Source organism: Sinocyclocheilus rhinocerous, unplaced genomic scaffold (assembly GCF_001515625.1).
Source record: "Sinocyclocheilus rhinocerous isolate Xijiao unplaced genomic scaffold, SAMN03320098_v1.1 scaffold4144, whole genome shotgun sequence".
NCBI classification, from domain to species: domain Eukaryota; kingdom Metazoa; phylum Chordata; class Actinopteri; order Cypriniformes; family Cyprinidae; genus Sinocyclocheilus; species Sinocyclocheilus rhinocerous.
Window position 1 is genome coordinate 137,577 of NW_015667378.1, and position 25,571 is coordinate 163,147.

A 25,571-nucleotide genomic window follows, 5' to 3' on the forward strand; every position below is an offset into this window, starting at 1 on the left:
CAAAATTGAAGATGATTTCAAAGAATTAAACTGACAGTAGTAAAACTTTTTGGAAAGCAAAACAACACATAGAACAGATGTAAGTGGGATACCTGGTGAAATAAACTTTTAGTATCTGATTAATAATGTGGTAAAAAGTGAGTATTTTCATATTTGTTAATTAAAAACAAAATATTAAAGCGATGCTCAAGTACAATTGCTGAAGACTGGCACATTAGCAACAAATTTATTCATACTACACCTAGTAGCAACTTATGCAACTTCTCGTGGGATTTCGCAAATAAGAGAGTTAAAGGTAGAAAGGGTCAGTGAGTGAGATACTCCACAAACATGAGTAGCCCTGGACAAGTATTTGGACACTTTTGGACATCTAAGACACTCTTAAAAATGTCTAAATGTCATTGTAGGCTACTCATGATGCAAGACCCTAGAACTAACTTCCCTTTTTCGTAGAATTTATGTAATTTTACTTTTAATCAACTAGTCTTAGGGTAATTTTTAGGGCATACTGTATGAGGTTTCCCTCAAGTTTCTTAGCAGAGTCAGGTGTAGTAACTTTTAAATGATCATTTATCTATTTATATATTTATTTAAAATAGAAGCAGAAATTTATTTTTGTCAAGTGTACTTGTACTATATTTCTTAAAAATAGGCGTAAATGCCCTTTTGTTTGAAAAACTGGTAAATAATCATTTTAAGTGTGTCTTAAGTGCCCAAATACATTTTGGGGCCACTGTATGTGATCCGAGAAAGGGTATTAAGAGGATGTGGAAGGTTTTCACACATGCCTAAACCCTGTCACTCCATTTAAATACTAGTTGCAACACACATGCAAGCCTTGACTTGAGGAAGGCTAAATTACATTCACAATTCACTGTTTACACCTATTCACTATTTACTCGGAACTCAATACAATACTGTGTTAAATGGCATGTTAAGGCAACTTTGCACACGTGTATTGTGATTTAAAGCATTATTTGATGTGTAGGCCATTTTGTTTATAGACCAATCACCATTTGCATTGTGTAAATTACGACTTTGGTTGAGTAATCGGACATGCACTGAATTGTTTTATGACAAAACAGTAAAGGGGTCACTGTGCATATTGTCTAAGCTTTACGGTAGCACATTAAAAAGAGGAAATTCAGAAAGCTCCAGCCAGAAGGGAAAGCTGGACTGAGATGAAATGATGCCTGTAGGTCGGGCTCTTTAGTACACTGAGTATGTTTAGGGTGGACTGCGACTGAGCGTCCAGAGACCTACGTCTCTCACGTACGAGACTGTATGTTATCCGGAGCCTGATCCTTTTCTGAGAGTCCTTGAGGATGGGATTAAATTCACCATAGAACTGAATATTTTATGTCGCTTTAAAAACGCTTTTCGCAAATCGCGTCGCGTGTTACAGTATTTATATGCGATTGACGACTAAACTGTAACTTGAAATCGTGGCCAGCGATATTCGTCAATGAAACACGTTTGCAGCTACAACATTGCAGCAAGCCTCAGGAGGTCCTGCGTGCTCAGTTGGTCTTAAAGGAGCAGTCAAAGCAGCACGCGAGGGCAAAATGACTATGTCCGTCCCAGAGAACATATCGGGGTCCGAGGGGAAAGATGAGGAAAGTGAAGATGAGAGTGAAATCTTGGAGGAAAGCCCCTGCGGCCGTTGGCAGAAGCGACGGGAGCAGGTACGTCTGGAGGCTAATGGGCACGTGAAGCATCGCTGTCATTTTCTTGTAAAGACGGTGACTGGATGAGACTGAATTGTGTATTTAACTGTTATTAAAGTATTTAAAGGGCTCTGCAAATGCAAACACATGGTATGTTGTGTGTTTGTGGGTGTCTTCGCGATAAACCAGTCCTGTTGGTTTCTGTCCACATGGAGAGTTTACAGTGATTAGCAGCTGTTAAACACTAGAATATCTGAAAAAGCAACACGTAAATCGATGCACATCTGCTCTAATAACTAGTATTTGAGTTTGAAGGACATTTAACAGCATTTCAAAAGTGTTTCACGTAGTTTTCGTAAAAGATTTAATGTAAACATTTTTGAGTTCACATACAGCCCCTCCCCCTCCGTGCACGTACATCCAAATACACACGCGCACACATACAGCGCATGCAGAGTATAAGTTGCTATTATTTTTTTATTGGTTTGTGTTTCATATTCTTGTTTTTTCTTTTGTTTTATGAGATAAAGGTCGTGTTCGTGTCAGTCCACTCTCGTCGGCTTGTGTTGAAGCGTTAAGAGCTCGGCTTTCTTTGAGATAAGTCACAGATACAGTATATTAAGCTTATCAGTATTGTCACACGTTCAGTCTATCTACTATCTTACAGGACACTGGAACCTTATAACCTTCTCTTTTAACCATACACACTACTCGTAGTGTTAACTGTGAAACTCTTTTCGTGTGTAAATTAATGCTAATTAAATTACGCTTTAGCCAACCCCTCCCACCTACATTGTAAAATCTAATTGGTTGATTTGTACTTTTCAGAAGTATGCAAACCGATTGACTTCCAAGTAAGTTTGGTAAGCATACTTGTTTGACTCAAGTAAAGTGGACTAGTTATTGCATGTCTTTCTCTAAGGAAGTACTTGTCATCAAGAAATGTTTTGATATTTCAAGTAATTTTTATTAGGACAGTTTGTTTGTTTTTATTTGTGACAACTTGTGGGTTTACTATGTAACAATAAATTAATTAAAACTAATAAGATAAGCAAAAAAAAAATGCACTTAAGTTAAGCCAAACAAATAGTTTGAAATCCCTGTGAGTATTTACTGTGTGCTTAAAAGCTTGGAACGTAATACACTCGCTTTATGTGCATATTTGTGAAAGTTTTCCATTTTATGTTACAAGCCATCTTAAGTTTCTCAGAGGTCAAGGGTGAGTCTCAAGAGGGGGTGATTTATGTGTTCTTTTTCCATGACACTTGATTGTGAGAAGCAAAAAAGATGAAAAATTGGATAAAAACAGTGGGACAAAGTGGCTGGAGCACAACAAGCAATTATTTCCTCCTTGTGAATAGCCTGTACAAGAATGTTATTAGTATGTGGCCTGCTCTCTTATTGCGTCAGTGTTGTTAAATGGTGCCAAAGCGCAGGCTAAGAGGAGGACTGACGTGCTTGTACAACAAGAGTGAAAGTTTTGTTTGCGGCGGTGTGGTGATGTTTTCTTTCCTCAGTGACTCTGACATTTAAATGGAGAGACATGGATCATGCCTCCCAGCTTCTGTTCTGCAGGTTGTTTCAGTGTGCACTCTGATTGTTAGAAGCTGTAATGTTGGGAGTTTTTGGGTAGTTGCAAAAGGCTTGCATTATTGTTTGTTTCGACAGCTTTAACCTTGTGACATTAGGATTGCCAGCCAATTTTTTTAGTTTACTACATAAAAATTGAGAACTACCAAATGTTTAATTTTTATATATTTTAATCAATGCAAAATGAAGACTTTATTTGCAGAAACATTGTAGCACACCCCATAGTTAAAGCTGCAGTCCGTAACTTTTTTTGGTTAAAAATGATCCGAAATCAATATTTGAGCAAGTACATAACCAGCCAGTGTTCAAAACTATCGCCTTACTTTAGCCCAATTCACAATGGTTATCTTATAATAATTTGAGTGGTATGGGTAGGTTTTCGCGGGAAATTCGAGCATGCTGCCGCATCATTACGTCACGTCTGTAAACACAATATTTTTGGGTTAAAAGAATTTCCTAATATGAAATTCAAAGAGTATGACAATTAGATTAGACTGTGCATAAATTGAAATCTACACGTTAGTCACCAATGCTGATGTCGTTAACATTAATCATTTGAGAATAAAGTATAACAATAATAATCATTTGAATGGTTTGATGTGATATGAGCTAACCGATCTTTAGATTTAATCACCATTGGTAGCGAGATTTATGGTAATTCTTTTTTCTTCAGTTGGTCAGAACAAACGTGGCAGACTTGTTACTTACTTGTTCAGATGGCAATATACGGTGAAAATTCTTATTTGGGTCATATTCCAAGACGTAGGCTAGAATCTGTGATACAGTACAGTAAATATCCACACTGGTGCGGTGACTAACTGCCACACATACTCTTCAGAACATTAGATTCATCAGCGCTGGAGCCGTGCCGACTCACAACCAAGGGAGATAATTCCGCACTCAGCTGCAATTCCAGGATTTCAAACAGAGATGGCGACAAAGAGGCAAAACTTACGAACTGCAGCTTTAAAAAAGGACAATTTAGATCTCTGATAATACATTTATTTATCACATTTATCGCATGTCTTAAGTTCCGTCTACACCGATTCACAATAGCATTCTTCAGAATGAAATAAAATCATTGCTTGCTTTGCAAGTGATTGCAAAGTTATTGTTCTCCTGTTCCATTATCATTGCAGTTGGATTAGACTCTGCTGTTCTTTTAAATGTACAATATACAAAACTATATCTTAATTGTTGTTATAGATATCAGCATTGATGTGAGGCCCTTATGCATCTCAGATGTTTCTGAGATGTTTCTGAAGACATGCATACCGTTTAGAATTTCAGAGATCTCATATTTTGCTTTTAATAAACAAATTTATCATCAAATTCCTTTTATTTATTTTTATTTTATTTTAAAAAGTCTCCCTTTGGGAAACCACCTCAACAGAGTTTTTGAGCAGATGTTTACCACGGTTCATCCCCTACACTTAATTAGCACCGAGCACATGTGTGTGAATGAGAAACTCGAAGTGAAAATGACTCAGTGGACAGATGGGTGAGCGATGATGTTTTCTGGCAGTAGTGTGTTATTGTTCACATAGGAATGACACATACAGATGTGTGCAAATCGAAACCATTGTTGGGTTCAATTAGCTTTTATTCTAACTTTCTTTTCATCGGTATTCTGTGGTGAAGCAGCAGAAATGAATTAGCACATCTTTCGAGTTTAGCTGTAATTGAGGCGGCAGAATAGAGTCATTATTGGAGAGATTTATGTGATGACAGCCAGCTTGGCATAGCTCTTGAACACTTGTTATGCAACTGTTTTCCAACGTTTTGCTGTTTCTCAGAAGACTTAATAAACCTATCTGAGCAATTTCATCAGAAGATTTAATACATGATGGGAGATAAATAAGCAACACATACAATTGTGCTGTTCTACTGGGTATCAGCATGGCTGTGATTTGGCTGCAGATGACTTTTTCTTTTTTCTTTTTGTAATTTGATTGCCTTACTTTTTAGTAGGGCTGCACGATAAATCGCATGTGATATTTAACGCGCATCTTGTCAGAAAAGCCGGTTCTGTAATCAGCGGTAAATCTCCATCACGTGCGGGCTTTCACATGAAGCAGCATTAACTACACAGAGCCGTTGTTCACTGACGAGCTGCGCAAAACCACGTTCATATTCGCGCGATTTTTTGTGCAGCTCGTCAGTGAACAACGGCTCTGTGTAGTTAATGCTGCTCAATGTGAAAGCACGCACGTGATGGAGATTTACCGCTGATTACAGAACCGGCTTTCTGACAAGATGCGCGTTAAATATCGCATGTGATTTATCGTGCAGCCCTACTTTTTAGACATAATATTTCCAAATATTCTATCTATTTTTGCCTTGTTAACAGTAATAATTCCAAACAAACTGTTGTATAATGTGAGATTTGAAACTCATGCTTGCCAGTTTTTCCCTGAAGTTTAAACCATGCAATAATTAAATCCATTCCCAGGGAGTGTGCTGTATTACATATTACACAGTCAATAGAAAATGGATTGAAAGAGGTTTTAAGACAGAGAAGGTAAAAAATATGCTTGAGTTGGGCAGATCTGCATCAGCATCACCGCTTTGCCGTAATCTCACCAGATAGCAGGTTTCTTGTCTGAACTAAATGAGCCACATCCCAGAGACTAAAAAAAGCCCAGTCATCATCACTTTCCAAAGGACATCAGTAAAGGAAAAAGAATAATTAGCCTGTGAGGAGGCTCAGTAGGACTAAAGTTCACCTCGTCTCTGTGTTTAATGAGCAATGCTAATTAAGTGTTCTAACAGTTAGATCTGTGACTGTTAAATATTCCCAGAGGCAATTGCTTTTCATGGCTGTGCCTGCATTTACAACCATCTTTAAATTACAGGCACCCTCATTGACACAAATCTGCATACACTTAGTCATTCTGCTCAGCATGCACCAGTTAACATCTCTGTCTCAGTCTCCCTCCCTCCGTCTTTCTGTCTCTGACCCTCACACACCAACGTGAATGATAAGACGTATGTTGTCTTTAAATGCATGTTGCCAATGGATTAACCTTACCAATCCACTGATCTCATGATGCAGTTCTCGTAAACATGGATGCTTTACTGGATATTTCACTTCCTTTGACATGGCAATGCAATAGGAAATTGCATAGTAGCATTTTGTTCCATCAATTTGCTTTGGCACTGTGGTTTTGCACTGATGGATTGTGACCAAAAAATTGCCAGAAGTCTCTTCAGATCTGTCTGAATGGTAAATGCAAATAATGAAATGCAATGTGCATGTGGGAAAAAAAGCATTTATATATTAATATATATATATATATATATATATATATATATAATGTATATAATTATCATTATTCTATATTTTAGCTGGTTAAAAATATATATGCACACACAAACACAAAATACAACACATTATACAATTAAATTTGGTTTTTGGAAAAAAACTTGAAGTTTTGCTTCAAGACAAATTTGGGCCATGGCTAATATTAGTGTATGTGATACAGATACTATCTATCATATAAACAATAATAGAAGCATTCAAAACCTTTATCAATTTCTAAAAACATGCAGTATCTTATGAACACTGTTAAAGTTAAGTTAGTTTTGCATTCAGCCATTTTTCAATTATGTCCTCACACTGACAAAAGATTCTACAAGCGTCTGTGAAAAATGCTACCCGCTTGAGGTCTTAAAGGTGAATAAGCCTTTAAATGGGTAGTTTGCATTTTTCACAAGTCTTTTGTCATTCCTCAAAAAGAAGTAAACCTTTCTACTGGAGGCCCTCATAGCGAAGCTAGAGGAAAAGGTTTCTCTTAAAATAGCTCAGCAGGTCACTCACTTTTTCGGTCTTTAAAGGAACACTCCACTATTTTTGAAAATAGGCCCATTTTCCAACTCCCCTAGAGTTAAACAGTTGAGTTTTACCGTTTTCGAATCCATTCAGCCTAACTCCGGGTCTGGCGGTAGCACTTTTAGCTGTATTTTAGCATAGATCATTGAATCTGATTAGACTGTTAGCATTCTAGGAAAGCAATAACGTTGGTAATTCTGACCACTGCTCATCTTTCTTTGACAGACTATATTATCAAGATGGCTTTCAAAGCCCCTCTCTGATTTGTGTTTGGCATTGGGCTCTAGAAGATTGTGCCAACTGCTAACCTCTTTCAAAGATCTCCAAGTCCCAGAAGACTGGCAGAGTTGGTTTCCTGTGACAGCCAGAGTATTAGTGGTTGGTAGGAGAGGATTTTTTCTAAGCCGCATAGGTTTTTTTGTATCACTTTTGAACTTTTAAACTTTTTGTTTAAGTGCCCCGTTAAAAATCACAAATTTAATTCCATCTCTGTTTCAAATTCAGAACTGCGTTTTTTGTTTTTGTTTTTTTTGCTTTCAGTTACCGTATTAGATTCACTCTTTCCCTCAGGATTTGGTCTGATTAATTGTGCAAGAGTAATCTCCCGTGCTTCTTCAGTCAGTCGAGACAATGCATCTATTCAGAGATTTCAATTCAGAGACATTAGATGACAATGATAGGTTGTATGAACTTATTAGTGTCATGTGTTCTACTGTAGAATTAGCTTTTGATGACAGCTTGAGTATTTCAGCTCACTCATGCTCTGAGAATCCCAATTGAATCTCACATGACTGACTAGCAGTAACTAGACCAGAACTGTCAGATTTCACAGATACAAGATTTAGCTGGAATTTCATCCAGCGTTCAGCTTTACTTCCACTGCTAGGGGTTAAATAATGGCTCAAATCATCCATAATGTATGATTTATAAGATTACTTTTTTTTTTTTTTACACAGTTCCCATGGTCTTGGAAATATCAAATTGTGTTTCCCATGCAGGCCCTGAAAATTTTAATTAATAAAATCTTAAAAGTCATTGAAAAAAAAATAGAAATCTGATTGTACATTTTCTAGTTTTGTTCCACTTAAAACTATCAGCTATATCAGCTATGTTGTGCATGTGTAAAGTAATGTAAAAGCCATTTATAATTTTTGATTTGTGAGTGATTTATTTTTTTTTAAGTTTACTTGACCTTGATATTTCATCATGTACTTGGTGTTTCTAAAGAACTGGCATTGAGCAGATGGTATTTTTGATTCATATAGCCTATAGATTACACTGTGCGATTGAGTGTGTGTGTGTGTGTGTGTGTGTGTGCGTGTGTGCATGCTTTAAGCATTTTTCCTTTTTTTTCAGAATGTCACAAGTAAAGACACTCCTTTATTGCAGGCTTGCAGCTACTCATATTCATGTGTCACTCTTGTAAACTAGGAGAACTTTGCTCGGCTCTCCATTCACTTATCACTAGGACTGCAATTATGTATGAGTTCACTTTGTTTTAAGACAAGATTGTGTCAAATAATGGTGATTGTTGTATTCAGGTTGATCCTTCAACCATCCAAAAAGTTAGGTATAAACTACTTGTTTATCTTATCAAAGCTAGATAGTTTTGGTTTGGTTGCTGCAGGTGTTTCTCTCTTGGCACAGTGCTGAAAAATACCGGTTCTCAGAACTTTGCGACAGATGCTATTAGAGGAAGAAAAATAACTGCTAGAAGAAAAGACAAAGCATTCAGTCCGTTCACACCATGGATTCCCACATCTCCATCATCACAATGCAGGGCATTCATGATGAGTCGTGAGTGTGGTGACTAACACTGTTTTGCGTGGACATCACATCATGCTTTTATTCTATAATGCTCTTTGTTTATATTCCTCTCATCGTCCTTCTCTCTACTTCTCTTTTTGCTAAGTCATATGATGTCGCCTGCTACATATTGCACTGTTCTTTGATTATGATCCTTCCAAGTCCATCAGCATTGATCGTTCTTCGCATTAACCCCTCATTCAAATCAGAGCTCTCAAATCTTTAAATGCAGCAGACTTCGATCCTACAAACCTGCTGTGGCAGTTCCTCACTTCAAAAGTGCCAGTCATATTCAAACCCAGTGGCGCACTTGACCTGATGTAGCTTTTAAAATGTTCCGGTTTATATAATAAAGTGGTGCATTAGGCACCACTGGCCTGAATTTGGGCTTCTGGTGTACAGAACAATACTATGTTCTGCAGATCACAAACAGCAACCGAGCACATATTTACAAAAGAGCGCAACTGTAGACCTGCCTTAGACTCCTTAAATTCCTGGCTTACATTTCATCCTCCTACTTCCACAAACACGCCTACTTTGCTCGGTTTACCCAAAAGCAGAGCTATTCATCTCTTAATGCTGATTTTGCCAACTCTTTATTTCATACGTGAATGCAAGATAAAAGGTTGAGCGCTTTGGGAGAAGGGATGCCCTGAGGCAAGAGCTGAAAATATGACTCCTCTGTCAGCACTCTTTCTTTGGGAAAAGTTACACAATACAGCTTAAGCTTGTAGAGGATGCATTGAAAGCTTGATGAGTGTGACACTTTACTCGGATTATTATGTTGAGTACTCCTTTTGAGTATCTGCCAAGTGTGTCAATATTAGGAAGGACAAACTGATAACGTGTTTAGGTACATTTCCTGAAGATCAGTGGTTTTTATGCTTGTCCTGTGTTTGTGATTTAGTCCATCCAGACAATTTCTAATTTCCACTAGCTAGATGGGAAGTGTTTAACCATAGTCATTTTTTAAACCAGGATTAATGCAACTCTGTGTTACCTGTTCATATTTAACACTGGGTTAGCTATTAATCCTGGTAAGACTTTCAAAAAGATTTCACACTGTACATTGATAAACAGTGAATAATTGTGTTAATTGGTTGGACAAGTGTAAAAGTGGGCTGGGTATTGATACAGATTTCCCGATTCATTTAGATTCTGATTCATTCATTAACTCTTGAGCAGTGGTTTTCAAACCTTTTTAAGGGCAGCCCTATTTTTATTTTTTTAATTGATGCGACACATACTTTCATACATATAGTGCAGCGTGTACACCAAGTTGGTCCTCTTAGCAGCATGAAAAACAGATTAAAAAATAAATAAATTCAAATTCTGAATGGATTATTGCTCAGAGTGCTCCCTTTATAATCACTGAAAAACTGTCACTCATTTGAGTTTATCGCAATCTTTGAAAATTCCATTCTAATCAATGAATCTCTCTACACCACACAATTAATCTCTTGTTTATATCGCGTCTACACTTTGTTCATTATAATGAGAAGGTTCACAAGCTTGCAGTACTCGGGACCGAACAAAACTTCTGAGTTTTGATCGGTGAGTAGATTCTGACTGAAGCGCCTCTGGTTGGCCATTGCGTTCCAGAAATCAAAAGATATGTCTGTGATTGGCTACAATGTTTAACGGTGCAAAAATGTGTTGTAAATAGAAACCTTTGATACTCTGCAGAGCACAGACACAAATATGCATTGGAGTCTGCCGTGAGATTCTAATGCATATTTTAACTTTTATTTTGTTGTTTATTTTTTTTTATTTTAAGTTACGTTTGCTGGTTTCCGCTTTTTTTCTTCCCTGAGTCTTGAAGTTAGTTACATGCATATATATATTTTCCTTAACTAATCAATTTTTTAAGTCTCGCGGCCCACCCGAGGGTCACGACCCAGGGTTTGAAAACCACTGCTCTAGAATGTATTTCAGTGATAATATCTGTTTTGCTTGAATATAAAAGTAAATCTCTCTTAGCTAGCATATATTTATATAGGAAATCTTCTAATTTGGTATATTACAAAAATATCAGTTTTCAACATGACTCGAACTTAAATTGCCAAATTGTTAAATTAACAATTGTTATTAAAAGATATAACAATAAAAGATATCAACATAGCTCAAAACGCCGATATATGTAACTTACATTACAAATTGTATTTTATAAAAGTAGTTTATTCCTATAATGGAAAAGCTGCATTTTTAGCATTTTTATGTTGATTTCATGCTCAAGAAACATTTCTTATTATCATCAATGTTGAAAACAATTGTTGCTTAAATATTTTTTGTGTAAACCATGATACATTTTTTTCAGTATTGTTTGATAAATAGAAAGTTCAAAAGAATAGCACTCTTTTGTAAATATAATAGAAATATTTTGTTAATTATATTTAGAAACGTATTTATCTATTTATGTCTGTGGAATGACTTTAAATAATTAGGCCATTTCTAAAAATTTCTGACACCTCATAAATTGATAGCATGAAACACTCTGCAGATTGAAGTGCCTTGTTTTCCATTTCTATATCTGGGCTGCGAAAAACAGATGGAAATGCCAGCATTTCTGCTCATCTTAGGCAACTCCTTAATTCTTTTCAAGAACTTTACCACAAGAATGCAGAGCAGCACGTTTGTATCTCTTTCATGTCATGTCATGTGTTCATCTCCACTTCCAGACCCCTAAGTAGGGTGCCTTCAGGCTGTACTGGTGGTCTTGAGTGACACTGGCAGTTTAGCTAACAAGGGTTGCTTGTTTTCACATCTGGAATTGGGTCTCTATCCAGCTAAGTGTGTTACACAACCTATTTTGTTCCAACATTACAGCAAAGTGCACACACAAGTATCTCCTGTAGTGTTGGGCGATATGGTCATTTTTCAAATCGTCATATCGCCAGTCCGTGAGATCGCCGATAGACGATATTATCGTGCATGGGTGGGTGGGGGCAAGAGAGAGACTCTCTAGGCTACTTGTCATAGGCTATTTCATAACTATTTGGTGTTTTAAACAGCGCGCGCGAGAGAGAGGGAGCCTATGGAAGCACCATGTTAAATACAAAAATATTTAAAACAGCTAGTTCATATATATTCGGAATCGGATACAACAGTCATACATGGCTATTAGGACCGCGCGTCCTGTGACAAGATTGCCGCATCTGCGCACCGACGTTATCAGTCTTAAAGGTCTGCAAAATCAGTCAACGGTGAAAATCAAAAGTAGATTTATTTTAAAGACCAACAGTTTAACACTAAATATTGGACATAAACGAACACGTTAAATATAAAGTAATAATAATTATTATTATTAATACATTCATAGGAGAATGAGCCTAATATCGTCTTGACTATCGACAAAGACATCTGCTATCGTCGATATCTCTGACTATCGTGGATACACGATACTATCGTCTATCGGCACAACCCTAGTCTCCTGTATGTCAGTTAAAACTGTTGCTTCAGGTCACCATTCTCCATCACAAAAGATAGCCACCCCATAGAGAGAGGCTTAGCATTTGTACTCGGACAAGACTTTTAGTTGTGTCTGAGGGGCCCAGTAGGCATCTGGGGTTAGCATGCTGAAATCAAGCACCATTCATGATGATAATTGTATAGCTGGAAAGCTGTACCTGCATATAAAGTGCAGATTCATCCAGGTATGCATGCCAATCCATTCACATTTTCTCTCTGTTCATCCTCGGAGATGTTTGATAGGATGTATAAGGGAAAATTGAGCATGCACGGTTAGGTTTCCAGAGATGAAAGTAGTTCCACAGTTCTTATTAGAACTTATTAGATTTCATACATTATGCAGGAAGAGGCAATACCGCTGGAAGTGTATCTGTGACAGACGCAGGATAGGGGATGAAAGGGCAGGAAATGAAGATCGTAATGTTTGTTTTCATTGGGAAAGCTATGGTGTGGGTTTATGTCAGAGAGGATTTCGAAGCACTGTGCGTGAGATGATATCAGCTGGTTTTATGGGCACAGTGTTCCCTGTTATTTGGTATTTAGAGTTTCTAACAACTTATTCTCAAAACATTCTTTATAAACACCCACACAAGAGAGACCAGAAACCAAGAACTAAACACCACAGCTACATTATTTTGACAGCAGCTTACTTCATTTGACGTGTTACATATCAGTGGGCTTTTTTATCCACAAGATGTTTTAGGACTCTTTAAGTGGACAACACTGGCTGCGCTGTATGTTTTTGACTCACTGTGAAACGAACTGGCTCATAAGAGTCTTTCTTTCAAGAATGAGATTACACGGGTCTCATTGTATGTTTTTTGATTCACTTAAAAGAACCAGCTCATAAGAGTCATTCGTTTGGTAATCAGAATACACTTTTATCACTGTATGTTTCGTGCTGTAGATTCACTAATATTGTGGTGCAGAACTGAACATCTATTATTTTGTAACCGGTTCTGAATAAAATTGAATTTAAAGAAAGAAAAAAAAATCTAAATGATAAAGTCTTAAAAGAGTATTACAGTTTTAGTTACATGTTTATGTCAACAACCCCTGTGCATATAGTTTGAACATTGATTTTTAAATGCTCTAGACACTAATTGAATAAATCTTAACATCCTATCTGTGCGTCACTAGAGTGCTTTGAGGTACAATATTAGCCAGGCTCAGATGCCTGTGATTGCACATAATTTGGAGACACCAGCTGGGTAGAAACACACTCTCTGGCTTTCAGAGGAAATGGAAAGTTTTTTTATTTGTTTTCAAAGACATTCCTTGTCTGTTTGTGTGGCATCTAGGGAATTAATTAACTCCAAATGTAATTGGACATGCTTTTAGTGTCCTTGTGTTCTCTGACTTGCATAACCAAGCTTTGCTGTGCTCAGCCATTATTAGTAAAAGTGTCATAAAACTTGTTTTACTGTTGTCCTGAGGTTGATTTATATCAGTCAGTCCTTTTAATGGCCACTATTCAACCTCAGAGCCTGGGCAATTGACAGTCAGTGTGCTTAAAATACCAAAATAAACTGTTCATTTATAAGATAAACCTTAATAGAATTAGACTTTGGGATATTATAATCAATCATGCACATTATTTGTGCTTGAACTGCTACTAGACTTGATACTGTTTAGCCTAGTAAACTTTGACACCTTGTTCTGCTCTTATTTTATTGTGCCTGAATGCCCTGAACAATTAAAAAAACTCTTTGTTTGAAGCATACCAAACAGTATTATCAGTTTATAGTCATATGTTTCTGAATCAGAGATAAAGTTAAATCCAAGGCCTTTTAGCTACATCTCAGCATGACTAGATCATGTTGTGTCTGTCTCCAAAACACATAGCTTCAGTTCACCGATCAGCGGGAGGGGAGCAAATTCAGCCTATAAATATAGAAAATACAAATCTGAAAACATTGGGCTTGGGTTTGTTTTCTTTTAAACAGTTGTGATAATAAAATGACTGTTTCTGTCCAAAAAAGGTGGGGACTTGAAGTGTTTGGAGAGCAAACAGCAGTGTGCCCTTTTCTGTATTTTGAGCTTTATTTACAGCATTACAAAGACAAAAAAAAAAACACGAATTTACAGGCCATTCAAAGTCTGTGTTGTCATGCTTGCTCTGAACAGCCCAAACCACAACGTGCATCATGGGAGAGTTGTGGAGCAAGGGGGCGGAGAAGGGGTGTGTGACATTCTTCTTCTTCACAGAAATACTCATTTCCTGTACTAACAATACTAAGAAGTTGATACTAAAATATCACATTTGCAAACACAGTTAAAAAGTTGTGCAATGAGAAGTAAATATTGCAGATATCACTGACTAAATGGTACTTTGTATGAACTTGGCAGAGTCTGGAGTGCTAAACTCACTTTCCACCCTTTCCTCTTTCTCTATGTCCTTATTTGTCTGGTTTAGGTCAGTCAGGGAAATGTCCCAGGCATTGAGAGTGCATACTTGGCCATGGACACTGAAGAGGGGGTGGAGGTGGTGTGGAACGAAGTGCAGTTTTCAGACAAGAAGGTTTTCAAGTCCTTTGAGGTAGGACCATGCTTGTTTTCCAACATCGATGTTATGGGTGGGATACTTAGTATGCTGCACCACAAACATCTGTGAAATGTTACAGTATTGGCATCATGTCATCATGCTGGAATGGTGGTACGGTGACAGAAACGACGCTTGAAATGTGAAACCAAGAGTGGATGTACTTTGTGTTAATACAGGAGCGGATAAGGGAGATGTTTGAGAACCTGATGCAGGTGGAGCATCCGAACATTGTGAAGTTTCACAAGTACTGGTTGGACATGAGCGAGAGCAGAGCGAGGGTGAGAAGCAACACACACCTGGTAGAAATGAACGCCTCTGTGAACTTTACCCTAAATTCAGACATTCACGTTTTCTTTCATTTCGTGCCACACAGGTGATTTTTATCACTGAATATATGTCATCTGGAAGTCTCAAGCAGTTTTTGAAGAAGACCAAGAAAAACCACAAAACTATGAATGTGAAGGTGAAATGTTTATCAATCATTGAAATTGAAAAACCCGTATGTGGAAAAGTTAGAGAACAATGCCACCTTCTGGCAGAAATATGACAAAATCATAACACACTGGTACTACCTGTATGTCTCAGGCATGGAAGCGTTGGTGCACGCAGATACTCTCTGCACTCAGGTAGGACATTGAGGATTTCGTATCATCTGAACTCATCTGAAAATTTGCCGTTAAAGCTGAAATGTGTGCTTAAAATAAAAATATTTTCCCAGCTTAATATACAGAGGCAACTATAAGTCAGTAAACACTGTGGCTCAGTGCAGCTGTCAAAACATTGCTTTGTTTGTTTGAGCATCTTGACCATCCCAGCATAGCAACACTGACTCAACCAATGGTGTGAGTTTTGGGGCGGGGCTGTCTGTTTGTTTGGCCAATGACAGACAAGGCGAGTGTTTGTGGAAAAAAATGTTTGAGACATGTTTGCAATTATGTTTTATGACAGTAGAAGTTACACATTTCATCTTTACAGCTAGTACTTTTTTTCTCTTATTGTATGGGGGAAAATTATTTTACTAGTTTAAACTTTTTTTCCTTGTATAAATTATTTTATTTTAATACATTAAATGTTTATTTGTGTGGAATTTCTTTTTAACTTTCAGTTTGTTTGAAGGATGTTTTGAGTACAAGTACTGATTTTTTCTCATTTCTGTCTTTAGTTACTTGCATTCATGTGATCCACCCATTATCCATGGTAACCTGACCTGTGACACAATCTTTATCCAGCACAATGGCCTCATAAAGATCGGCTCAGGTTTGACAGTCTTTTAATCCTTGTATTTTAGGTTTAACTCAAAACATTTTGATGTTTGATCATTTTTTACATACAATATCTGTTTTTAGAAAAGTTAAATGTCTCTTCTTTCTTTTGCAGTTTGGCACAGGCTGTTTGTTAATGGTAAGTCCATTCTGAGCTCTCTAAGCCATGTGCACAGGAATTTGGTTATCTCGTCATAAAGAAAACACGGACCGTACTTAGACTTTCTTTTCCTTCCTTCCTTAAACAATGCTTTGCATATATTGGCCCAAAATCCTGGCAGTAATGTAATGTACTGTAACATTTCTTGTCAGCTTTTACAATCTAAGACATAAATAAAGAAAATAAGGCCCACTTCCCCCTTTAGAGTATTTATCTTGGACTCTAGCCCATGTGCTGGAGATCTTGTATGTTTACTGGCTATAATTTTTCCATTCAAATAATGTTATAAATAGAGTTTGAATGTTGTGTGTTTCCCTTAGTGTTTGCTGAGGCGATTCATGGGAATGTGCATCAACATCGAGATGAAGTGCGGAACCAGCATTTCTTTGCTCCAGAGTATGGCAGTGAGTATCTGATGCCTTTACCATATTATCATCTTTCTCAATCTGGAAAAAATCAGAAATCTAGAAAATATCTGGAATGTTTTTGATTTAAACCTAGGCATAAAAAGAAAGGTATAGGATTTTTTTTTGAGCAAAGTAAAGTTGTTTTGCTTATCATTTGTAATATATTAAAAAAAACAAAATGCAGAATAGAAATATGTTCATTTTCATGACATTTCTTCATTTTCTTTTTCTGAAGCTGCTGGAGATGACTACGCCATTGATATATTTTCATTTGGCATCTGTGCCTTGGAGGTCTGAAAATTATTTTATCAGTCTAACTAAACTATCAAAAACTGCAAATTATAATCATTCCAAAAGAACAACATTTTAAGTATGACTTAATTTTGTTTTCCCCACTCACCTTTAGATGGCAGTACTAGAAATCCAGGCCAATGGAGACAACGCAGTTTCGAAAGAGGCCATTGATCATGCTGGACAATCACTTGAGGACCCTCTCATGAGGGTAAAAGACATTAAGCGTATATTTATAACTAATACAGCTCTGTTAAATATTTTTGCTTTAATCTAACGCCTTCATCATTTACACTGACAGGAATTTATCCAGTCGTGTGTGCGCACAGAAGCCAAGACGAGACCTACAGCTCATGACCTGCTGTTCCACAGAGTGTTATTTGAGGTCCACTCCTTAAAACTGCTTGCTGCGCACTGCTTTATCAATAACCAGTGTAAGTGGGACATGGAAAACACTGTTCATCCCGTCCTGACTCCTCAGAGTAAAAATGCTTTAATTTTGATCTTAGACATGACAGAAATGTTATGTATGGCCCATTTAAGCAAAAGGAAATTATTGCTCCTTCGCATTTCCATTTCTCTTTAGTTTTAGGTCTTAAACTTATTTTCATTTTTTCCAGATCTCCTTCCTGAGAATTGTGTGGACGAGAAAACAAAATCTTTTGACCCTAACGGCATCATGGCAGAGATTAATCATTGTGACCGACCTGGAATCCATCTAAAGTGAGTTTCTCAAACTAAATAGGAAGTTTCTGATTCTCTTTTCTGATCGCTCCCACTTTCCTCTGACGTCCTTCTCATTTTTTTCAAGGTACTCTCACGTTTCTCCTCTAGAGCTGGACAAATTCCTTGAGGATGTGAAGTGAGTCACAGAGAACAACTGCTGATCTTAGATTTAGACTGTTTTTGTGTCCGTGCTTGAGCATTTGAAACCAATCTTCTTCTGCACGAACAGGAACGGCATATATCCGCTCATGAACTTTGCTTCCCAGCGGCCGCATCCTATCCCCCGTGCTCTTTCTTTGTCACAGGAACAGATGGAGACTGTGAAGACCCCAACCCCAGAACCACAGGAGACTGAAACCAGAAAGGTTAGAATAAGATTTATGTTCGAAACAATATTGAGAGTTACTAATCCCAAGTAGTGATGCTATGCCTCAAACAAAGCTTTGGGAAGACTGATTCATGTTTGCCAATCGGTTCGTTCACACAGTTTGTGTAAATAAACAATGCTCAGATTCACAATTCATTTTAAACTCTGCATAGTTGTTTTTGAGCAAAATACTAGTTGTCTAACAAATGTTGGCAGACTGATGGAAAGTGTGTCCAGACCTGATACTGATGATGGGCAAGGGTCAATCTGAAAAAAGCTGACGTCTTGTTTAAATATTTCCCAGAAATGGTGATCAATGTACTGTATCTCATCCATGTACAAGCAGTATTTCACTTACTTTCTGATAATCCATGACACTGTCCTCTTAAAAACCTGTTGTGTTTGATTTGTGTAACAGAAAAGAGGCATTAAATAACCAAATCCTTGTGTTTTCATACAGGTTGTCCAGATCCATTGTAATTTGGAAGCGAATGAGGAAGGCACAAGGAGTCATGTGAGTTAAAATTTTTGGCATGTTGTTTTGCTTAGCTTCTTCACCTAAAAAGCTGTGGACATTGTGCATCATCTATCCTTTCTTTCTCTGTAGCTCTCTCTCTTTTTAAAAATGGATGACAGGCTTCACCGGCAGCTTAGCTGTGATGTTTTGCCATGTAAGTCCATTTTAAAACATTAAAATGTGTTCTTGTTGCATTTATTTTTTGAGAATAAAAATGAGAGAATATGAGATGTGTAAAAGTAAATAAAAAAATTTTTTTCAGCTGACAGTCCCAAAGATTTGGCTAGTGAGTTGGTTCACCATGCTTTCATCAGTGAGGTAAGCACAATATCTTCTGACCATCAGGCTTCTTCATGCCTTTTAGTCGCATTTGAGCAGATAAGAGCTGGGCGATAATATAGTTCACATATTGCGACCATATAAAGACTCAAACAGTTGAAATTTCTTATATAGTATATACCACTTTATGTGAGTGTACTGTATGTTTGTAGGTAAGGTTGGATGTATTATCCAACATTAAATGACGTTGCTAAAAAGAACATTATGTTGTGTATTTGGTGTAATGCAATGTGTTTATGCGGTTTAAGGTTAAAAAAACACATTATTTTCCATATAATGTACATTATTGTTTCTCTTCTATGCCCCGCCTTTCTGAAAGGCGTCGATTTTTACAGTTCATCGTTCTAAAAAAGCAAGGTGTGCTCTGATTGGCCAGCTATCTTTGGATTTGAGACTTTAGTCTTTGCAACTTTACAGATCTTCTTTATGCACCAAGAGCTTGTAACACTCCAAAGAGAAAGGAAAAATTGAAATCGCATCATATGACCCCTTTAATATATCGCAAGGCAATAATATAGTTTACATTTTGCAATAGTATAAAAAAATCAAGCAGTTGATATTTGCTATGTATTATTTTACATGAGTATACTGAATGTAAGTGAGTAAAGTTGATATAATTATAGTAGTTGTAAGTTGGAGTTATTAATTTGTTATGTGGTGAAAACCACATGAAACCTGTAAAGCCCCGTTCACACCAAGAACGATAACTATAAAGATAACTATAAAGATAACGATATTAGCGTCCACACCAGCGAACGATATCGTCTGTTTATTCTAAGCGCACATGCGTCTGCCGCTTTAAATTCTTGAGCTCGTTACAGCAGGATGGATTCTGATTGGCTGTCAGTGTTTTATCATTCATCAGCTGGAAAAAAATTGTTTTGAAAGTGATCACAACGATATCGTTCCTCTGTATCGTTATCGTTATAGTTGTGGTGTGAACTATGCTATTCTTTAATATTGAGAACGATTTTTAGAACTATATCTTTATCGTTATCGTTATAGTTATCTTGCTTGGTGTGAACGGGCCTTAAGGTTTTGTTCAATTTATAGCAATTATGTGTCGTGACATATCACCCAACCCTAAGCAGTTTAACTGTGGAATTAATAGAAAGTCAATAATTACACACAACACATTGTACATAATACACCTTTAGTCTTCTAGTGCAAGCCAAGGAAACTGTGGCAAGGAACGAAAAACTTTGATGTTACCAATTCTTGTTTAGTATTTTCTGTCTTAACCTTCAGATGAGCTGAATAGCTTTGCTTCATGTGTGATTGTGATTATCTTGTTGTTGTGTCATGCAGGAAGACTGCGAGAAGTTGGCATGTTTTCTTGAGGATGCATTATGTAAGCACTGGTCAGGGACGTCCACCTCCCCTACTGCCATGGCTGTGATGTACTAAGCCCAGCTGGTCACATAATAGACAAACAGAGATTGAAGACTGGGCCAGAGCTTGAGAAAAAAAAATGGTGGCGAGAGATCCAGAAGAGGGACATGAGACCAAAAGCGCAACATTACATAATGAAGGTCATGACAAGATGGCTTCAGAATAAGTGATGGGCCTGGGGAGAAAAGCTCGCACCATACCGTGCATGGTACCTGCACAAACTCCAAAGAGCTCAAACTGTTCATTTTGATCTTGAAGGTCGAATTACTGCTATCATCTCACCATGACGAACATTTCTATCACTTGCAGAGATTCAGCTTCAGTGCCAGCATTTTGGTTGTGATTTTTTTTTTTATGCATTTAAAGGATTTTTAATAACATCCCTCCAAGTCATTGTGCCTATATGGCATAATCCATCCTCATCATGCAAAGGACAAAATCTCAAACAGACAGTTTTGTTCCAGATAAATGTGTTATTTATTATTTGAAACAATTAATACCTGGCCTTGGTATACATGTTTAAAAGTTCAAGCAAGGAAATGCATTAAAATGTCTGATTCTGCATTTCTAAATTATCTTATTCTGTATGCTTTAACAAGCTGACGTTGAGCAAACGAATTTACGGTACTATGACAAAAGTGCTCTTGGCACCTATTATACTAATATATTTCAATTTCATTTTTTTCAGACCTTAAACTTCATTTCTTGCTCTTAATCTTGAATTTGTAATCTTAATCTTTGAATTTTACAGTTTAAGATTTTTTTAATTGAACTATGTAGATCTCAATTGCTTTTTTCATGCAGATGGTAACTTTGCAGATGTTTGTAAACATAGCGGTATTCTTAAGTAGTACGTTACCATTCAAAAATTTTAGGTCAGTATGATTTTGGGGGATTTTTTGAAAGAAATTAATACTTTTATCCAGCAAGGGCACATTAAATTTATTAAAAGTGACAGTAAAACTTTTACATTATGAAAAAATCTGTTTTGAATAAATGCTGCTCTTGTAAACTTTCTATTAATCCTAGAAATTTGAAGAAAATGTATCATGGTTTCCACAAAAAATATTAAGCAGCACAACTTTTTTTTTTAAAACAATATTACTGTTTTACTGTATTTTTGATAAAACTTAATGCAACTTAAGAGACTTCTTTCAAAAAAATCTTTCTGACCTCGAGTGTACAAGATGTTCTATCTGATAATTTCTCAATTTTAAGCAATAAAGCCAGATGTCTTTTACCAAGAAAAAGGCTGAACTAAAATCTATACATTTCAGTAAGACATTTGTTTTTATTCATTTAGCAGACATTTGTAACCAAAGCAACTGATACAAACAAACAATTAATCATAAGAGCGTTTTGAGCAGCTAATGACACAGGGGTGCTGTTCATGAGTCTAGCAATGTTGACATGGGATTTTTTTATTTGCCTTCTTAATGTGAATATGACCTGATCCTAGATCAGCTGACTGCTCAGAGGTGTTTAACATATATGGGCCCAGTTTACTTTTAATTATTTCTATGTACCTTTCACTAATTAATGCATAGCGATAGCATTCAATGAACTGACTGTTGACTGAATCAGAAGAAACAATGGTTTACTTTAACAAATCCCTCCATTGGGTATGAAGGGCTTTTATTCTATTTGGCATTTACATATTACCACAGTATGTGTATATTTTGTCATGTAAAATGATTCATACACTACTTTGTATGTATTCTATATGTGAGAACTTGAACCATGTCAAGGCCAAAGATGTCCTGGGTGCAATGCTGGCAAGAGTGGGTAGTACTACATTGCAAATATAATGTCCTGTATTTGACTGATACTTGCATATTTACAATAGTATTCATTCTGTGAAAACATCTATGTTGCCATGCCGTCCAAAGCAATAGTATCTGTTGGGATGCTTTCAGTACTGTATTCTCCAGTGGCTTTGACTTCCCAGTATTACTTTAAAATAAGTGCATGTCAGGAAAGGAATGCTTTTACAGAATTGTTCATTTTTGTTATATTGGCATGGTTGTACAATGGATGTATTGCAGCTTCAGAAAACTATTACAAGGGATTTGTAATCTCCATTTATTCTTGCAAATTCAAATAATTCAGATGTAAAGAAAAAAGTCACCATCCTCCCAGTGTTATTATGAGACTCCAATGTCTTGCAATGTAATAAATTTGTACGTAGATACAAGAGATATGAATGTACAGTGAGTAACTGTTTAAAAATGCTCTTCCTAATTCCTTTCTCATCTTAATCAACTGCATTAACCAGACTTTTGCTTTGGGCAGTTTTATTGAATTTTTTTATTTTTATTATTTGTGTTGAAATTGTATACTGTGACATAAAATACTATAACATCAAAATATAAAATTAACACTTTAATATGGCTGAATTTATTTCTTTTGTGTAAAAGCTCTAATATATAATTAATGTAGATTTCAAATTAAATCTGTAGTGTGCTCAGTCAGGTACAGGGACAGTTCTTCTTCTTGTTAGTTTTATGGTGGATTGCAACCATGACTTATCAGGTGCATACCGCCACCTACTGTATCGGAGTATGCAGCATGGATTATATCTCAATGAATGCACTTTATCAAAACAAAAATATAATAATTTAAAAAAATAATAATAATAATAAATAAATATTATAGCACTACTATCTAAATCCTATAATATACCCCTGTATCCTTCAGATATTCCACAACAGCATCCTGTGCATCTTTAACCCCTTCTCCTGTTGTTCCCAAAACACCCTCAAGGTTCCATTTTCTTCCCGTCTGACTTCTCTTTTGGTTTAATCTAATCCTCTCTTCCCTATACTTCCTACAATGTAACAACATATGTTCTGCATTTTCTGTGATTTTACATTCCATACATTCATCTGATTTACTTTTACCTAACAAAAACAATGTTTTATTTAACCCTGTGTGGTCAAACCTCAGCCTGGTTAGAACTGACTCCTCCCTTCTATTCCTTCCATTCACACCCTGTGCGTTGATAAATTTCTGTATACTATAATATTTCCTTCCACTATTATCCATGTCCCATCTGTCCTGCCATTTCTTCATCATTTCTTTTTTTATTATTGCCTTAGCTTCTCCTTTACCAAAGGGAATATTTATAATATCGCTCGCCCTGGTTGATTTCTTTGCTATTTTGTCTGCTTTCTCATTCCCTTTTATATTTACATGAGCAGGTACCCAGCAGAATCTCACATCTATCTGAAGCCTCCGCAATCTAAATAAATTTTGATGGATTTCTAGCATTAAATCTTCTCTATTAGATTTCATGTTTTGAATACTGTAAAGGGCTGCTACAGAGTCAACACAACATACCACTCTATCAGGTTTTACTTCCTCCACCCACTGCAACCCTACAATAATCGCCATCATCTCTGCCGTATAAACTGACAACTGATCAGGTCATCTTTTCCCAATACTTACATTCAATGTTGGTGTGTATATTCCTATGCCTACCCTATTTTCTTCATCTTTGGACCCATCTGTATAAATATCTAAATAACTGTAAAATTTGCTTTTTATGTATTGACTTGCCATGTGTCCTTTCTCACTCTCTTCCCATTTATCCTTTAGTTCCATTATATTTAAATCTACCTCAATTTTTGGAAACAACCAAATAGGGATATTACTGATAGGAGTAGGAGTGTTAAAACAGATAGTGTGTAACCTCCTGTCGTCGTTCCATCGTGCAGTGTGAACACAGCAACAACTGAATGCTACCCCAGATAGTCATTCAGTGTGAAACCACCAGTGATGCGACGTCTTTGAAAGTCGTGCAGTGTGAACTCGGCATTATACATGCATCATTATATTTTTGTTATTCAATGAGACTTGCTTTCCTCCAATCACAGCCTGATGGGCCACACCAAGGGCCACACTGCAGTTGCGCGCCTCTAATGCCGAGTTCACACTGCACGATTTTAGCCCGATTTTTCACTCGCCGACAGGTTTTGCGAAATCGCCGACAAATGTCTGACATCGAAGGCAAATCGGTGCTCGTTCACGCGAGTGACAATCACACAGTGTGAATTATCAAAGACGCGATCTGAGGGAATCGCTGACACGTTGCCGACGCTCGTGAAATATTTAGCATGCTAAATATCTGGAGCTGTCGGTGATTCACAAGCACGCTGTGTGCAATGAGTTCTGACTGAAAACTACATCGGCGATGACCTACAGCCAATGAGAGACCAAGATACAGGGCAGAGGGAAGTTCGGGGAGGAGTTATAGACCAGAATATCAGTATTTTAATAGATATATGAACAATTATATCATACAGAAACAAGCACAAACATTTGCTTGACCAGCCACAACATCAGCATAACAGTTACTGCGAAATTATTTATCTCCAACTCTCTTTGCAGAACACTCAATCCCTGTTCCCTGCATCTCCCTCCTGCATAATCTGTTTTTCTTTTTCTCCTTGTAGCTGGAAATCAGCATACGGGCTATGTCATGCAGTGTGAAACCCCCTGTCCCCAATCCAGATGCAATGTGAACACAGCAGCAACTGAATGCTACCCCAGATAGTCACGCAGTGTGAAAACAATATAATAGGAAAACATGAGTCTGGACTTTTTGTTAAATGTGATCTTCCTGAAACAGTTGAACATATTTTAATAAAATGTAAAGGATATGACAACGAAAGAGTACAACTTACAGAAGCACTTCATATAGAAATAAATCAGATCTCACTTCAGAAATTGTTAAATAAAGATGTGACTATAGAAATGTTTCACATATTATTTAAGTATCTCAAAGATACAGAGTTAATAAACAGGATTTAAAGAATCACTACTAATTTTTATTTATTTTTTTATTTTTTACATTTTAGTTTTCCTTTAACGTCAATGCTCCACACTCCATCCTAGTAGGTGGCGGTAAATGCACCTAAAGCTGGTTTGCCAACCGCCATAAAACGTCAAAGAAGAAGAAGTGTGAATAATGGGGTTTATTTTGTTTAGTATTTTTTTTTTAATAAAAATTATTATTTTTATATATAAAGTTCTGTTAGTCACTCTGGTCCACACTCCAGTATAGTAGGTGGCGGTAATGCACCTTAACGTTGGATGCCACCCGCCATAAAACAAGAAGAAGAAGAAGAAGAAGAAGTGTGGCCCCTGAAAAAGCCATCTGTTTGGGTGGCGGATCTGGAGCTGGAGCAAGTGCGGGATTTT

General features: G+C 36.8%; 1 protein-coding gene across 3 annotated transcripts; it reads left to right on the forward strand.

The window, feature by feature from the left end:
* Positions 1–1,176: 1,176 nt before the first annotated feature.
* nrbp2a (nuclear receptor binding protein 2a) lies at positions 1,177–21,290 on the forward strand. Of its 3 annotated transcripts, none has more exons than XM_016545722.1 (18): positions 1,177–1,685; positions 14,780–14,902; positions 15,085–15,186; positions 15,282–15,371; positions 15,494–15,534; positions 16,071–16,165; positions 16,286–16,309; positions 16,651–16,734; positions 16,973–17,028; positions 17,144–17,239; positions 17,330–17,462; positions 17,649–17,751; positions 17,840–17,890; positions 17,984–18,119; positions 18,582–18,635; positions 18,729–18,792; positions 18,901–18,956; positions 20,286–21,290. In XM_016545722.1, exons 1-18 carry the CDS (start codon positions 1,566–1,568, stop codon positions 20,382–20,384), a joined length of 1,527 nt encoding a protein of 508 aa, XP_016401208.1. In that variant the 5' UTR covers positions 1,177–1,565; the 3' UTR covers positions 20,385–21,290. The 3 variants fall into 3 exon arrangements, with proteins under 3 accessions (XP_016401208.1, XP_016401210.1, XP_016401209.1); XM_016545724.1 differs by lacking the exon at positions 1,177–1,685 and adding an exon at positions 2,260–2,530; XM_016545723.1 differs by lacking the exon at positions 1,177–1,685 and adding an exon at positions 13,395–14,545.
* Positions 21,291–25,571: the final 4,281 nt, after the last annotated feature.

What these genes read in the sequence shown, in the direction of transcription:
- nrbp2a (XM_016545722.1), top strand. Translation starts at nt 1,566, where the DNA reads ATGACTATGTCCGTCCCAGAGAACATATCGGGGTCCGAGGGGAAAGAT. An exon ending in ACAAAACTATGAATGTGAAG is followed by an intron (nt 15,372 to 15,493) that starts GTGAAATGTTTA and finishes TGTATGTCTCAG; the next exon opens with GCATGGAAGCGTTGGTGCAC. An exon ending in CTTTGCTCCAGAGTATGGCA is followed by an intron (nt 16,735 to 16,972) that starts GTGAGTATCTGA and finishes CTTTTTCTGAAG; the next exon opens with CTGCTGGAGATGACTACGCC.